We start from the raw sequence: 13,967 nt of genomic DNA, 5'->3' as shown, positions 1-13,967 counted from the left end.
GTGAGCTGTGGCTCAGGAAGGGCACAGGACTCGCTCAGGCATACACCTGGCGGGAGACCCTGCCTGCTTACCAGCACAGCACCCACACGGCGCTGCGTACCCCACAGCCTCTCATTTCAACTCAGGCTCCTGCTGAGTTGCCTGTAGACCCCTGGGTGCCCCCGAGGCAACACGGGGAGGCAGAGAGGAGAGCAGTGCAGCGCAGTCAGGAAGGGTGAGGGGTGCCCCAGGCCCGTCCCCTCAGGGGGCGGGAGGGAAGGTCATCACCCTGGGTGGGGGTGGGAGAAGAGCCACTCTTCTCGGAGGGTGCAGCTCAGGCTGCTAAGGAGACCCAGCACTGAGCACCCACGAGACTGATGGCCCTGAATTTAGGAATGAGTCTAGGCCTCTCCAGAAGCACCAGACCCAGGGGCAGCAGGAAGTAGGTGGCTAGTGTCCGCGGTGGGGTGGCCAGAAGTCACTGACCCAACTCAAAACTCCTGTGGGTCCTCTGAGCCTAAAGGCTCCGTTCAGGTAACCTTGCTCCCTGTCACCCTGCCTGGGCCCACCTCACCTGCCCGCGTTCCTCACGAAACCCAGGTCGGCCAGCTGCACGCCACACAGCTCACAGAGGAAGCACCCTGGGTGCCAGCTGCGGTTCACGGCCTTGATGACCCGGCCCACGATGAACTCGCCTGAAAGGGAGAGGCCCACTCACCCAAGCGCTCGCAGCCTCCACTCCTCAGCCCTGTGCTCCCCTGCCCCCCCCCCCCCAGCTTGAGAAGACAACGCCTGCAGAGCCAGAAGGCTGGTCCTGGGACAGGGACCCGACTCCCCGGGGCCTGTGCTGCCCCCGCCCTTACCACAGGATCCGCAGCAGGGAGCAAACAGCATCTGGAAGTCGTGCTCGCAATACTTCCGGCCTTCGAACTGGAAGGAGCAGAGAAGAGACGAGACAACACCCCGTCACTCCCCCAGCGGCCCTGGCCGGCTTCACCCAGCTGTTCACAGGGCCCGGCCCTCCCTCCAGAAGGGCTTCCTGCAGGCCGTGACAGCAGCTGAAGCAGTGGGGAGGCACTGAGGGGAGGGCCCGGCAGACAGGGAGCAGCAGGCACAAGGCCTGTCCCACGGAGGGGAGTGCAGTGAGGGCCCCATTGAAGTGGGGAGCTCAGCAAGGCCAGCCCTCAAGGGCCCTGCTGTTTGCTAAAGGTACTGGCCCAGGTGTCCTGGGAGCCTGCTGGGGTGGGCTGGGAGGGCTAAGGCCAGGCTGGAACCGTACCTGTCACTTTGCCCCATTCCCTGTGGCCTCTGTGTGAGAAGCCCCTTTCTCAGGAGCCCACAAAAGAGGGGAAACAAGGCGGACACAGGAAGGGCGGGGGCCTGAGGAAGAGCCCCGCATCCTGAGGCCAGCAGGAGCCAGCGTGGACACACCCGTGTGAGCAGTGCAGGCCCTTGGCTGGCCCGGACAGCAGCCAAGCCTGCTTCTGCCTTCTTCCCCCCTGACCACGTCACTGGGTTTCCTGTTCTCTGGAAGAAGCGTCTTATTGGCTGCAACTGGACACAGCTCTGCCCAGTGACTGCAGGGGCAGAGGGGCAGCACTTCATCCAGCAGACACTATTTCCTGAGCACCTGCTGGTGCCAGGCTCTGTCCCAGGCACAGGGCCCCCCTCCCACGCTCCGCCCACCCTCCCCGCACAGCTGGCCAGCACGGCCCAGGAGGCACCACGACAAGCAGCTGCTCCTTGCTCCGCGGGGGCAGACCACACACCCAGCGCATCCATCAGCAGATCCTGTCAGCTCGGCCTCTGAACTCTATCCAGCGTCTGCCACTGGCCACCACCGACTGCAGCCCCAAAGGCATGCTGCTAAAGGTTTGACGCCCAGTAGTGTCTGCCAGTCTCCACGGTGCACACATCCCCCCGCGGCCGCGACGTGGCACCACTACACAGAGCGTGTTCGCTACATGGGCACGCAGAAGTGACTCAGAGGCAGAAGTGATAGTAAAACATGATAGAATAATTAGGACGTGGTGGGCTTGGGGCGCTGTCACCTTTGTTTTTAATAAAATTTAACTCACTGTCCCTTTGTGTAATTTTTAATAACTCTGTGTTTAGCCACCAGCTTGCAGGTGGTTGAAAATTTAACAACGTGCTCCTGGGAGCAAGTGTGCCCAGTCTGGACACTTTACTTTCTTCTGGATTACTGCAAAAAGCCAGATTCTGATCCCACCTGTGCCCCTGGCATCTGTGCCTGTGCCCCCACAGTGGCTCCTCAGCACAGCGGCCTGAGGGGGAGGGGGTCCCTTCCCAGCGGGGGGCAGACTGTTCGACTCTTCGCTCCATGCCCTGCAGTGACTCTTGCCTCTCCCACCGGGAATCCTAAAAAGGCCTACAGGTCCAACAAAAGCTGCCCCCCTGCCCTTATCCCCACCGCTCCCTCTCCTCTGTTTCCCTCACCCCGACTTCTGCTCTTCAAACACCTGCACTCTACGACCTCAGGCCCTTTGCACCTGCTGTGCCTGCTGAACACTCATCCTGTGCTTTGTGCAGTGTGCTGTATGCTGGGCTCCCGCCCTCCGGGACTGCTCACCCCCCCCCCACCCCCGACACCCCTAACAGCCAGAGCACTTAGCACCATCTGAAGGATGTTAAGGTACTGAGTGCACGTCTGACCCCAAGGGTGGAGAAGTGCACAGGGCAGGGCGTTTGCACCCTGGGGCCTCCCTTCAGCACACACAGGCTCAAGGGGAGCACGTCCAGCCTCATGGGTGAGAGATGGGCCCAGAAGTGCCAAAGCCTGACGTGAGTGCCCCTCTGTCACTGGCCAGGCCCCCAGCGGGCACAGCCCCAGGGCCTGGAAGGCAGGGCCAGGTGGGGCTGGGCTCCCTGGAGGGGGGCTGGGCCGGGGAGCAGCCTCACCTCGTAGAAGAGGCCCTCAGGGAAGGGCCGGAAGCACTGGGCGCACACGAAGCAGTGCTCGTGGAACAGCTCCCCGCTGCTGCTGACCATCCGCTCGGTGGGGGCGAAGCGGGCCTGGCAGCGCTGGCACGCCGCGGTGGCCAAGGCGTTGGACGTGTTGCTGGGGAGAAGAGATGAGAAGGTCAGGACGGGGGAGGAGCAGGGACCGGCAGGCCTGGAGGGTGCATTCCATGGACATGCCCCCCTCAGAAGAGACAATGTTTTCCGGGGTAAGGAAACTCCTTTCCTCGCCCAGGGACAGTCTTGGCACGTTGTCAGGGCCAAGCTGCTGGCACTGGCTTGGGTCCTCCTTCAGGGCAGTCCACACATGCATGAGCACTGTGGGTGGAGACGCTCACGCCCGTGCACACCCAGGGCTGCAGTGTGCACCCCCAGATGGCAATCCTGCCAGGCCAGGTGGCATCTCCATTCCACAGGTGGAGAAAGTGCCACCATGGATGGAGGCAAAGCTCCCTGCCCTGAACCCCGTGTTCCTGTCACACCCTGGAGCTCCCGGCCAGGCGACATTGATCAGAGCCCTCAGGGCCCTGGTCCACAGCTCTCAGGAACCAAAGCCCAAGCTGCCTCTCCCTCTGGGCCCCAACTCCCAGCTGAGGGAGCGTGATCATGGCAGCGCCATTTGCTCTGTGCTGATTCACTGAAGGACACACACCTACACACACACACTCATGCACGCACATGCTCACACATGCACACACATGCATGCACACGTGCACGCTCACAGGCACACACACTCACATATGCACGCATGCACACGCTCATGCACGCACATGCTCATGCTCAGACATGCACACACACGCTCATGCATGCACACATGCTCACGCGCACGCTCACACAGGCACACACACACCCACACTCAGGCATGCATACACGCACATGCTCATGCATGCACACACACTCATGCACGCACACACTCATGCACGCATGCACACACATGCACACACATGCACACACATGTACTCACAGAGTGCCTGGACCACAGCAGGCCTTACAAAGGAGGGTGCTGAGGTTGTCAATGTCACTGACTGGGTCCCCAGGCCACTCAGTCCTCATCTCACTGGGCCATCTCTTGGGGTGTCAGTGGTCACCTCAGCTCCCTCTTGTGCTTCCTGTCACCCCTTCTCTGGGGACCAGCTGGTGTCATGAGTACAGAACATCACCCGGTACAGGTACACAGTCCTGTACTCTAATTGAATCCCCAAGGCACCTCTGCCTTCCAGACAGAGCTAAGCTCAGAGAGGTTGAGTAAGTTGCCCCAGCTCACACAGGAGATGACCACCCAGATCTGACCCACACTGGCCAGGAGTGACCGGCTCTGCCCTGCACTATAAGTTAGTTAATCACCTGCCCCCCCAAACATGCCATCACCCCTCTGGAGAAGGTGAAGTGAGTCTGGGTTAGAGGAGTGGAGAGAAAACCCCACGCATGGTGGTGACTGCTCTCCCTGGTTGAAGTGAGGGCTTCCTTCTGGGAAAGGCGCCCACTGAGCGGGGCCCCAGGACTCCCACTCGGTCCTGAGGCCTGGCCTCTACCACCTGCCAACGCCCTGATGGCCACGCCTTCTCCCACGGGTGAGCAGAGTCCTCCCCGTGCCCACGCCGCTCCACCAGGAGAGAGCAGCCTCAGGTTTGGGAACATCTGTCCAGCCTGTTCCACTTCCCAGACACCGAACACTGTCCCTCACTGCACAGATCATGAGGAGAGTTTCAGGAGCATCCCAGAAGGGGGGCACACGCTCGGCCACCCCGGGGTCTGGGCACAGGCCGTGGGCAGAGGGCCGCTGCCCCAGGACAGACTGGAGGCTGGGCTGAGGCATCCAGAAGAAACCTCCTCTCTGCTCCCCTGGGGACCCTCATGCAGGGGCAGGGCAGGGAGCTCTCCCGAAAGCCTTGCAGGTACACGGGGCTTCTGTCCTCAGACGCACTTTGGGGACCAAAGCCCCCTCTCATGTCCATATTTAGGCTGCAGGGTCAGGGAAGGGGGGGAATGGGAGAATCCAAGACAAAGGGAGGCTGTGCTGAGTGTCCACCTGCCCTGCTCAGTGCCACCTCTGTCCTCCCCAGCTCCCTGCTGATCCCCATAGGGTGGCCATACAGGACAGAGGACTGACCGCTTGAGCCACCCCTCAGAGCAGGGCTGGTCTGGGTTGGCAGAGGCATGGTTTCCTGCCCTGAGAACACGGTGACCGGCCACATCCTCCCGGAGCACACGGTGGAGCACGCACCGCACGGCGTGGCAGGGGGACGTCCCAGTGCCGGGATGTAAACAAGACCTTGATGTCTTAGAAAGTCCGACATCAACAAGAAACCCTGAGGCTCTGAGCCTGCAGTGCCCCACTGAAAGGCCCCAAAGCGCGAGGCCAGAGCAAGGTTCAAGTCTAGGCCCAGGCTTTGGGAAGCTCCTTCATGAGACCTCATGCCTGAGTGAGCACAGGGCCTGTCCTCCAGGCCCCGTCTCCCCCGCCCTCCAGGCCCGTCTCCCTCACCCTCCAGGCCCGTCTCCCCCCACCCCCGCCCTCCAGGCCCTATCTCCCCCACCCTCCAGGCCCGTCTCCCCCCACCCCCGCCCTCCAGGCCCTATCTCCCCCACCCTCCAGGCCCGTCTCCCCCTGCCTCCCCCCCCCTCCAGGCCCGTCTCTGCCTGGGGTGATGCACTGTGCCTCAGAGGTGTCACCTCTCCTCTCTAACAAGAGTGCTGGCTGTGAACTGGTCTGTCTGGTTCCCTGCTGGGTCCTGGGCACCTCAGGTCCAGGCTGTCACTGTCTGTGCTACCTACCTCCCACAGCCCTGGGCAGGGTCGTCGCCTCGCACCCACTGGCTGGCGCAGCCCGCCTCAGGCAGCAGCTCCCCTAATGGCACTTCCCCACATCACCCCGCTGGGGAACACACTCCAACTGTTGTAGCTCACTGTCCTTAGAATCCAACTTGTCTTTAAGCTGCCCTAATTAACAACCTCAGAGACAGCAATATGAACAATGGGGAATGTTATAGATGGCTTTAGCCCCATAAAAATTAACTAGAGTTTGACCTTCACTGGGAATTTGAAAAGCAACATCCTTCAAGAAAAGGGAGGACAGAAACAGCCCCAAGGCCAGAGTGTCCTGCACACTCTGTAAAGAAACTGATAGGGAGAAACTGAAGCTACCTTTACCCCATAAAACCATAACTGTTCAACATGTGTGTATTGCACCTGACTGACCGCTGATATCCGTCTCGAATTTGTTAGTTTTTAAAACTTGGATAATAGAATGAATAGCAGGATAGATGTGTGCTGACCCAGTTCCCTTTCGCCTCAGCTCCCTCCCCCCTCCGTTCCCTCCTGCTTATCGCTAACTGCCTCCGCTTCTGTACACGCAGCTTGCTTGCTCTGCTAAACTCTTGAATGACCCCTGCCCTATATAAGCAACCCTCCCCCTGAGCTCGGGGCTGCAGTTCTCCTCTGTGTAGGTTGGCTGCAGTCCCTGCGCAGGTAATAAAACATCCCCCAAAACTGAAAAATGGAGTCTGAGTGTGGTCGATCTCCTGGGTTACAACACAACCACTAGCCAAAGACAGAGGCAGGGACAGACGTGCCCAGCAAAGGAGCCGCAGTGCTGGTGGACAGCCAGCGGTCTCCTGTGGGAGAGACTCGCTCCTTCAGTGGGACCCGAACAGCCCAGTCGCCTGCTGTGGGACCTGGAACCGGCACCAGCTGCTCGGCCGCATTTCCTTATTTGCAAAGAGGCGCAGCAGCCCTGGCCAGTTGCTTAGCGGTTAGAGCATCAGCCCTCGGAACAATGAGTCGAGGGTTCAATTCTGATGAAGGGCACGTACCTCAGTTGCAATTCGGTCCCTGGCCCTGGTTGGGGCCATGCAGGAGGCAACCAATTGATGTATCCCTCTCACGTCAATGTTTCTCTCCCTCCCTCACTCCCTCCCTCCTACTCTGAAAATCAATGAAGAAACATCCTCAGGTGAGGATTAAAACAAAAAGAGGTGCCTAAGAGTAACAATGACCACCTTGGCAGAGCCCAAGCAAGGAAGCCCAGGCCGGGCGAGGAAGCCCAGGCCCGGCGAGGAAGCCCAGGCCCGGCGAGGAAGCCCAGGCACGGCGAGGAAGCCCAGGCCCGGCGAGGAAGCCCAGGCCCGGCGAGGAAGCCCAGGCCCGGCGAGGAAGCCCAGGCCCGGCGAGGAAGCCCAGGCCGGGCGAGGAAGCCCAGACACGGCGAGGAAGCCCAGGCATGGCGAGGAAGCCCAGACACGGCGAGGAAGCCCAGGCCGGGCGAGGAAGCCCAGGCACGGCGAGGAAGCCCAGGCCCGGCGAGGAAGCCCAGACACGGCGAGGAAGCCCAGGCCCGGCGAGGAAGCCCAGACACGGCGAGGAAGCCCAGGCCGGGCGAGGAAGCCCAGACACGGCGAGGAAGCCCAGGCCCGGCGAGGAAGCCCAGACACGGCGAGGAAGCCCAGGCCCGGCGAGGAAGCCCAGGCCGGGCGAGGAAGCCCAGACACGGCGAGGAAGCCCAGGCCCGGCGAGGAAGCCCAGACACGGCGAGGAAGCCCAGGCCGGGCGAGGAAGCCCAGACACGGCGAGGAAGCCCAGACACGGCGAGGAAGCCCAGGCCCGGCGAGGAAGCCCAGACACGGCGAGGAAGCCCAGGCCGGGCGAGGAAGCCCAGACACGGCGAGGACGCCCAGACACGGCGAGGAAGCCCAGACCGGGCGAGGAAGCCCAGACACGGCGAGGAAGCCCAGACACGGCGAGGAAGCCCAGACCGGGCGAGGAAGCCCAGACACGGCGAGGAAGCCCAGACACGGCGAGGAAGCCCAGACACGGCGAGGAAGCCCAGACACGGCGAGGAAGCCCAGACACGGCGAGGAAGCCCAGACACGGCGAGGAAGCCCAGACACGGCGAGGAAGCCCAGACACGGCGAGGAAGCCCAGACACGGCGAGGAAGCCCAGACCGGGCGAGGAAGCCCAGACACGGCGAGGAAGCCCAGACCGGGCGAGGAAGCCCAGACGGCGAGGAAGCCCAGGACACGGCGAGGAAGCCCAGGCACGGCGAGGACGCCCAGACACGGGCGAGGAAGCCCAGACACGGCGAGGAAGCCCAGACACGGCGAGGAAGCCCAGGCACGGCGAGGAAGCCCAGGCACGGCGAGGACGCCCAGACACGGCGAGGAAGCCCAGACGCCCAGACACGGCGAGGACGCCCAGACACGGCGAGGAAGCCCAGACACGGCGAGGAAGCCCAGACACGGCGAGGAAGCCCAGACACGGCGAGGAAGCCCAGACACGGCGAGGAAGCCCAGACACGGCGAGGAAGCCCAGACACGGCGAGGAAGCCCAGACACGGCGAGGAAGCCCAGGCACGGCGAGGAAGCCCAGGCACGGCGAGGAAGCCCAGGCACGGCGAGGAAGCCCAGGCACGGCGAGGAAGCCCAGGCACGGCGAGGAAGCCCAGGCACGGCGAGGAAGCCCAGGCACGGCGAGGAAGCCCAGGCCGGGCGAGGAAGCCCAGGCCGGGCGAGGAAGCCCAGGCCGGGCGAGGAAGCCCAGGCCGGGCGAGGAAGCCCAGGCCCGGCGAGGAAGCCCAGACACGGCGAGGAAGCCCAGGCACGGCGAGGAAGCCCAGACACGGCGAGGAAGCCCAGACCGGGCGAGGAAGCCCAGACACGGCGAGGAAGCCCAGACACGGCGAGGAAGCCCAGACACGGCGAGGAAGCCCAGACACGGCGAGGAAGCCCAGACACGGCGAGGAAGCCCAGACCGGGCGAGGAAGCCCAGACACGGCGAGGAAGCCCAGACCGGGCGAGGAAGCCCAGGCACGGCGAGGAAGCCCAGACACGGCGAGGAAGCCCAGACCGGGCGAGGAAGCCCAGACACGGCGAGGAAGCCCAGGCACGGCGAGGACGCCCAGGCCCGGCGAGGAAGCCCAGGCCGGGCGAGGAAGCCCAGACACGGCGAGGAAGCCCAGACACGGCGAGGAAGCCCAGGCACGGCGAGGAAGCCCAGGCACGGCGAGGAAGCCCAGACACGGCGAGGAAGCCCAGACACGGCGAGGAAGCCCAGACCGGGCGAGGAAGCCCAGACACGGCGAGGAAGCCCAGACACGGCGAGGAAGCCCAGACACGGCGAGGAAGCCCAGACACGGCGAGGAAGCCCAGACACGGCGAGGAAGCCCAGACACGGCGAGGAAGCCCAGGCACGGCGAGGAAGCCCAGACACGGCGAGGAAGCCCAGGCACGGCGAGGAAGCCCAGGCACGGCGAGGAAGCCCAGGACACGGCGAGGAAGCCCAGGCACGGCGAGGAAGCCAGGCACGGGAGGAAGCCCAGGCCGGGCGAGGACGCCCAGGCCGGGCGAGGAAGCCCAGGCCGGGCGAGGAAGCCCAGGCCGGGCGAGGAAGCCCAGGCCCGGCGAGGAAGCCCAGACACGGCGAGGAAGCCCAGGCACGGCGAGGAAGCCCAGACACGGCGAGGAAGCCCAGGCACGGCGAGGAAGCCCAGGCACGGCGAGGAAGCCCAGGCCCGGCGAGGAAGCCCAGACAGGGCGAGGAAGCCCAGACATGGCGAGGAAGCCCAGGCCGGGCGAGGAAGCCCAGGCCGGGCGAGGAAGCCCAGGCCCGGCGAGGAAGCCCAGGCCCGGCGAGGAAGCCCAGGCCGGGCGAGGAAGCCCGTGCATAGTGCCCAGGGCCCACAGGCCACGAGGCACAGAGAACTATTGTTGTCAGCAATTCTGGGGGCTTCCAGCGCCCCTCCCCCGCCTCACTTCCTGCAAGAGGGCAAAGGGTGAGACCGTGGACATTCCACCTCCTCCTCCACACTCTCCAGCCAAGAACAGGGAACACGATCTCCCCAGCTGTGCCTCACGGAGACACCAGCCGCCCCCTCCCAGACTATGAAATGCTGCCAGGGGCACACCCCGCTGTCTGGAAGCCACACCCGGGCTGCGGGAGAGCCGGTCCTATAGCCCCCCCCATCCCAAAGTGCTCTCAATCTTGACAGCCAGCGCAAGCCAATCTGTGGCTCCTGCACCAGCAGAGTGACCCAAAGTCCCTCTCTGCACCAGGTCCTCGTGAGGGGAGCCTGCTGGTTCCAGACAAGGACGCTGCAGCACAGAGAAGGCCAGTGACCTACTGAGGGTCACACAGGATGGGACCCATGCTCTCTCCTGCCCGTCAGCTCCGGTGATATCATGGACACTGAAGACTCTCTGTTTTCCCAATAATCCCAGACCTCCCCCCACTTCAGCCTCCACCACCTGAGCCCAGAAAGACAGTGTCAGGGCGTGGGAACAGGCCGCGACCAGCCGCAGGGTCTGCTCACACTCAAGGACAGGCCAGCGTCACCGCCGCCACGTCAGCCGGGGACAGGCGGACCTGGCTGCAGCCCGGCTCAGACTCTGCTGCGGGGCCCACGACACAGGTCCCTCCGAGCCTCAGCGTTGTCATCTGTAAAATGGGCAGCAGCCTGCCAGCCCAGCCTGTGACCAGCAGCCATCGTCTCCCTTCCCCGCCCTGTGCCACGCCCCCCGCGTGTCCACGCGTGACTGGTCTCCCACGTGCCTTCTGGCCTCCGGGGCCCTGGCCGCCCACCCCCACCCACACCCACCGCTCATGGCACAGGCCCAGGGTGCGCAGAGGCAGAGAGTGAGGGTTACCTGGCCCGCTACCCTCAAGTTCCCCACCTGAGCGCAGGCCTGTCCATCCCTATCCAGATCCTCGCTGGGCCTGCAAGCCCGGCCTACAGCTACGCTACAGTGCCCCTCTGCGGCCTGTGCCCCCGCCCCCACCCCCCCACCCACCCATGCAGCCCTCCTGCTCCTTTATCAGCCAAGACAGCTTGCGGGGCTGGCCCGTCCCCCCGCCCGAGCGCCCTGACCGTGCCGGCCCTGACCGTGGCCACCAGGAGCACAGAGCAGCCTGATTCCCACTGAGCACCCCTGACTGCTTCTCTTCCCTGGGCCCTTGGGGTCCCCACCTTCATGACTGGCTCTCTGTCTCCTCCCTGGCCCCCTCCTCCCAACTTCAGTGGCCTCTCCCACCGTTCCACCCACACCTCCTCCTCGGGGCCACCTGTCACTGTGATGCAGACGCCCCAGCCCACAGCCCTGCTTGCTCTCCTGCAACCTTCCTCTGGACAGGTCCAGCCAGAGGACCCTGGGGCACTGCAGACTCCTGTCCAGAGGGCCCTCCCCAACCTTCCCATGCTGGGGGCTCCACCACCACCCACAGGACCCTCACCTCTCCCCAGCCAAGCTCAGTTCATCCTCATGGGTGCTCTGGGGTCCACCCTGAACCCCAGAGGCTCCCCGTCCCTCCCAAAAGGAAGTTTTCATCATCTGTCTACACGCGGTTCTCCATGGGCTAAGGCAGCTCAGGCTTTGGTCAGTCCAGCCTGGGCTTGGCCATGTTTGCGTGCCCGATGTCCAGCGAGTGGGCCACTCATTTTGTTTCTCCATAAGGTGATAATAAAATGATCCCGGTATGCACACAGTAATGGGGGTCACAAAGGATAACTAGTCCTGAACACCCCACCCTCATTGCCCTGCCCAAGCAGGGTGGTCACAGATGACATGAACCTGGCTGGATTCATGGGCGCCCTCCCCAAGCCTGTGGCTGACCCAGGCGCGGCCCCCGGGCTCTGAGCGCTGGGCCCTGGGCCTCTGAAGGGCCCGGCAGGGCATGGGGGGTGGGGAGCCACAGCTGCAGCCTTCCAGACATTGTCCCTGCAGGCGCCCTGCCCCTGCCACCTACCCCGTAGCGACCGGCAGTGGGCTCTGACGGTGCTGGCGCCGCTGGTACAGCCCGGAGGCAGCCAGTGTACCCAGGCGAGTGGCCATGGCAGCCCCTCCCGCAGTGGAGCCGCTCAGACAGGCTGGCCACCTCCAGCCACACACCGCCACGGGGAGCAGAGCTGCCCCCACCCCCACTCCGGTGACGCGCTGATCTCCAAAGGGCAGCAGCTCCCCAGAGAGGTCATTGTTCCCTGGAGGGGGCAGCGCAGAGAGTGAGGCTGACAGGCTGGGTCGCAGCTGGGAGGGACTTGCTGGGAAGGCCCGTGGCACTGAGGTGAGGCCAGGGCAGGGCGGGTGCCTGCAGATCCGGGCCCAAGCCCTGGACTGAGGATGATGGCCCAGGAGTTTCGGAATCCCACAAACAGTGAGGAAGTTGGCGAGGGGCCCACATTCTGCTTTCTTCCCTTTTCTGAGCCTGCGGTCATAGATACCACCCAGGAGACCCAGACCAGGGCGGCCCCTGCCCCCTAAATCCAGCCAACAAATAGCCAAGCACCCAAAAGAGGCCCATGTTGTCAAAACTCAGAAACAGGGAGTTTGCAGTGTGCCAGGAGCGGAAGCTGCAGGAAAGACGCCAGGAAGGCGCCATGTCTGCGTTTCCAGCTACAGAGACTGTCAGGGCGGCTGGACTCTGCCAACACCCATGGTCAACATCTGGCTGTGGTCACTGCCGGCCCAGCAGGCACCATGTCAGCTAACGATAACACCCACTCCACTGCCCTGAAGCCCTTTCTAGTAAGGTCAGAGTGTGCCTGTTACCTTCCTCCGCACTCAGAGTGAAAGAGAGGCAGCCACCACTCTGGACAGCGGGTGCTAGCTCCCGACACTTGGGCAGTGAGAAGCTTAGATCCGCTGGCACTTGCATGGGGGCCACTCACTAAGCAGCACAAGGAAGTGCTCACTAATCACCCAGGGTCAGCCCGCCAGTCATGACTGTCAGCACTGGGTGCTCATAATTTGTAAATGAGCTCAATCTCCAAGGTAATAAGCAGTGAGCAATTCAACAAACATTTTCTGGTGCAGCCACTATGAAAAACAGTATGGATTTGCCTCAAAAAAAATAAAAATAGAGCTGTTCTTTTACCCAGCGATCCCACTTCTAGGAATATATTCTAAGAACTCCAAAACACCCATCAGAAAGAACATATGTACCCCTGTGTTCATAGCAGTACTATTTACAATAGCTAAGATCTGGAAACAGCCCAAGTGTCCATCAGTAGAGGAGTGGATAGAAAAGCTGTGGTACATTTACACAATGGAGTACTACGCAGCTGTAAGAAAGAAACATCTCTCATCCTTTGAGACGACACGGAGGGACCTGGGGAGTATTATGCTAAGCAAAACAAGCCAGTGAAAGAAAGACAAATATCACATGATCTCACTTATATGTGGAATATAATAAACAAAATTAATTGACCAACAAAATAAGACCCGAGGCCCGGAGGCCCAGAACAGACAGACAAATCTCGGGGCAGGAGGGGGAAGGAGAAGAGAAAAACCAAAGAGCTTATATACTTATATGCATAGACATGGACACAGACAATAGTGTGGGGAAGGCCTGTGCAGGGGAGGGGCTGAGCAGAGGTGGGCAAAGGTGGTGGGGAGAATGGAGGACATCTGTAATACTGTCAACAATAAAAAAACTATTTTTTTAAGAAAAGAGAGAATTGGAATGACTATACTAATGCCAGACAAAAGAAAATTTAAGACAAAATACTGTTATGAGAGCAGAAAAACACATTTCATCATGATAAAGAGTCAATTATTCAAAAAGAAATAAGTATAAACATCTATGCCTGTAACAACAGTGCCCCAAAATACCTACAGCAAAAACTGAGAGACCGAAGAGAAAAATAGAGGATGTAACACTAGTAGTTGGAGCATCAATGCTCCACTTTCAGTACTGGATAGGCCATCACACAAAGGCTAAGCAAGGATACAGAAGACACGACCCGACAAAACAATGAGACTTAGAATAACCCACCGAACAATATTCTTCTTAAGTGTACATGGAACATTCTCCAGGATAAACCACATTAGACCATAAAACAAGCCTCAATAAATTTAAAAGAACTAGGATCATAGAGAACATATCCTGCGACCACGATAGAATAAAATTACAAATCAATAATAGAAGAAAACTGCCTGGCTGATGTGCTCCGTGGTCAGAGCGTCGGCCCACGGACCAGAGAGGCTCGTGTAAGTGGCAACCAGTCAATGTGTCTCTCTCACAT

General features: G+C 61.5%; 1 protein-coding gene across 3 annotated transcripts in view; it reads right to left on the bottom strand.

The window, feature by feature from the left end:
* The window catches only part of LIMS2 (LIM zinc finger domain containing 2), a 38,027-nt gene that overhangs the window by 13,562 nt on the left and 10,498 nt on the right, over positions 1-13,967 (bottom strand). For all 3 annotated transcript variants that reach the window (XM_036254156.1, XM_036254158.1, XM_036254157.1), the window contains 3 exons: positions 2,899-3,058; positions 843-909; positions 554-674 (listed from right to left, as the gene is read on the bottom strand). In XM_036254156.1, coding sequence (XP_036110049.1) covers positions 554-674; positions 843-909; positions 2,899-3,058 — 348 coding nt within the window. The remainder of the gene's footprint in view (positions 1-553; positions 675-842; positions 910-2,898; positions 3,059-13,967) is intronic.

This window comes from Molossus molossus, unplaced genomic scaffold (genome assembly GCF_014108415.1).
Source record: "Molossus molossus isolate mMolMol1 unplaced genomic scaffold, mMolMol1.p scaffold_m16_p_11, whole genome shotgun sequence".
NCBI lineage: Eukaryota > Metazoa > Chordata > Mammalia > Chiroptera > Molossidae > Molossus > Molossus molossus.
Note: the sequence above shows the minus strand (reverse complement) of the source record. Positions and strands in the feature narration are given on the sequence as shown.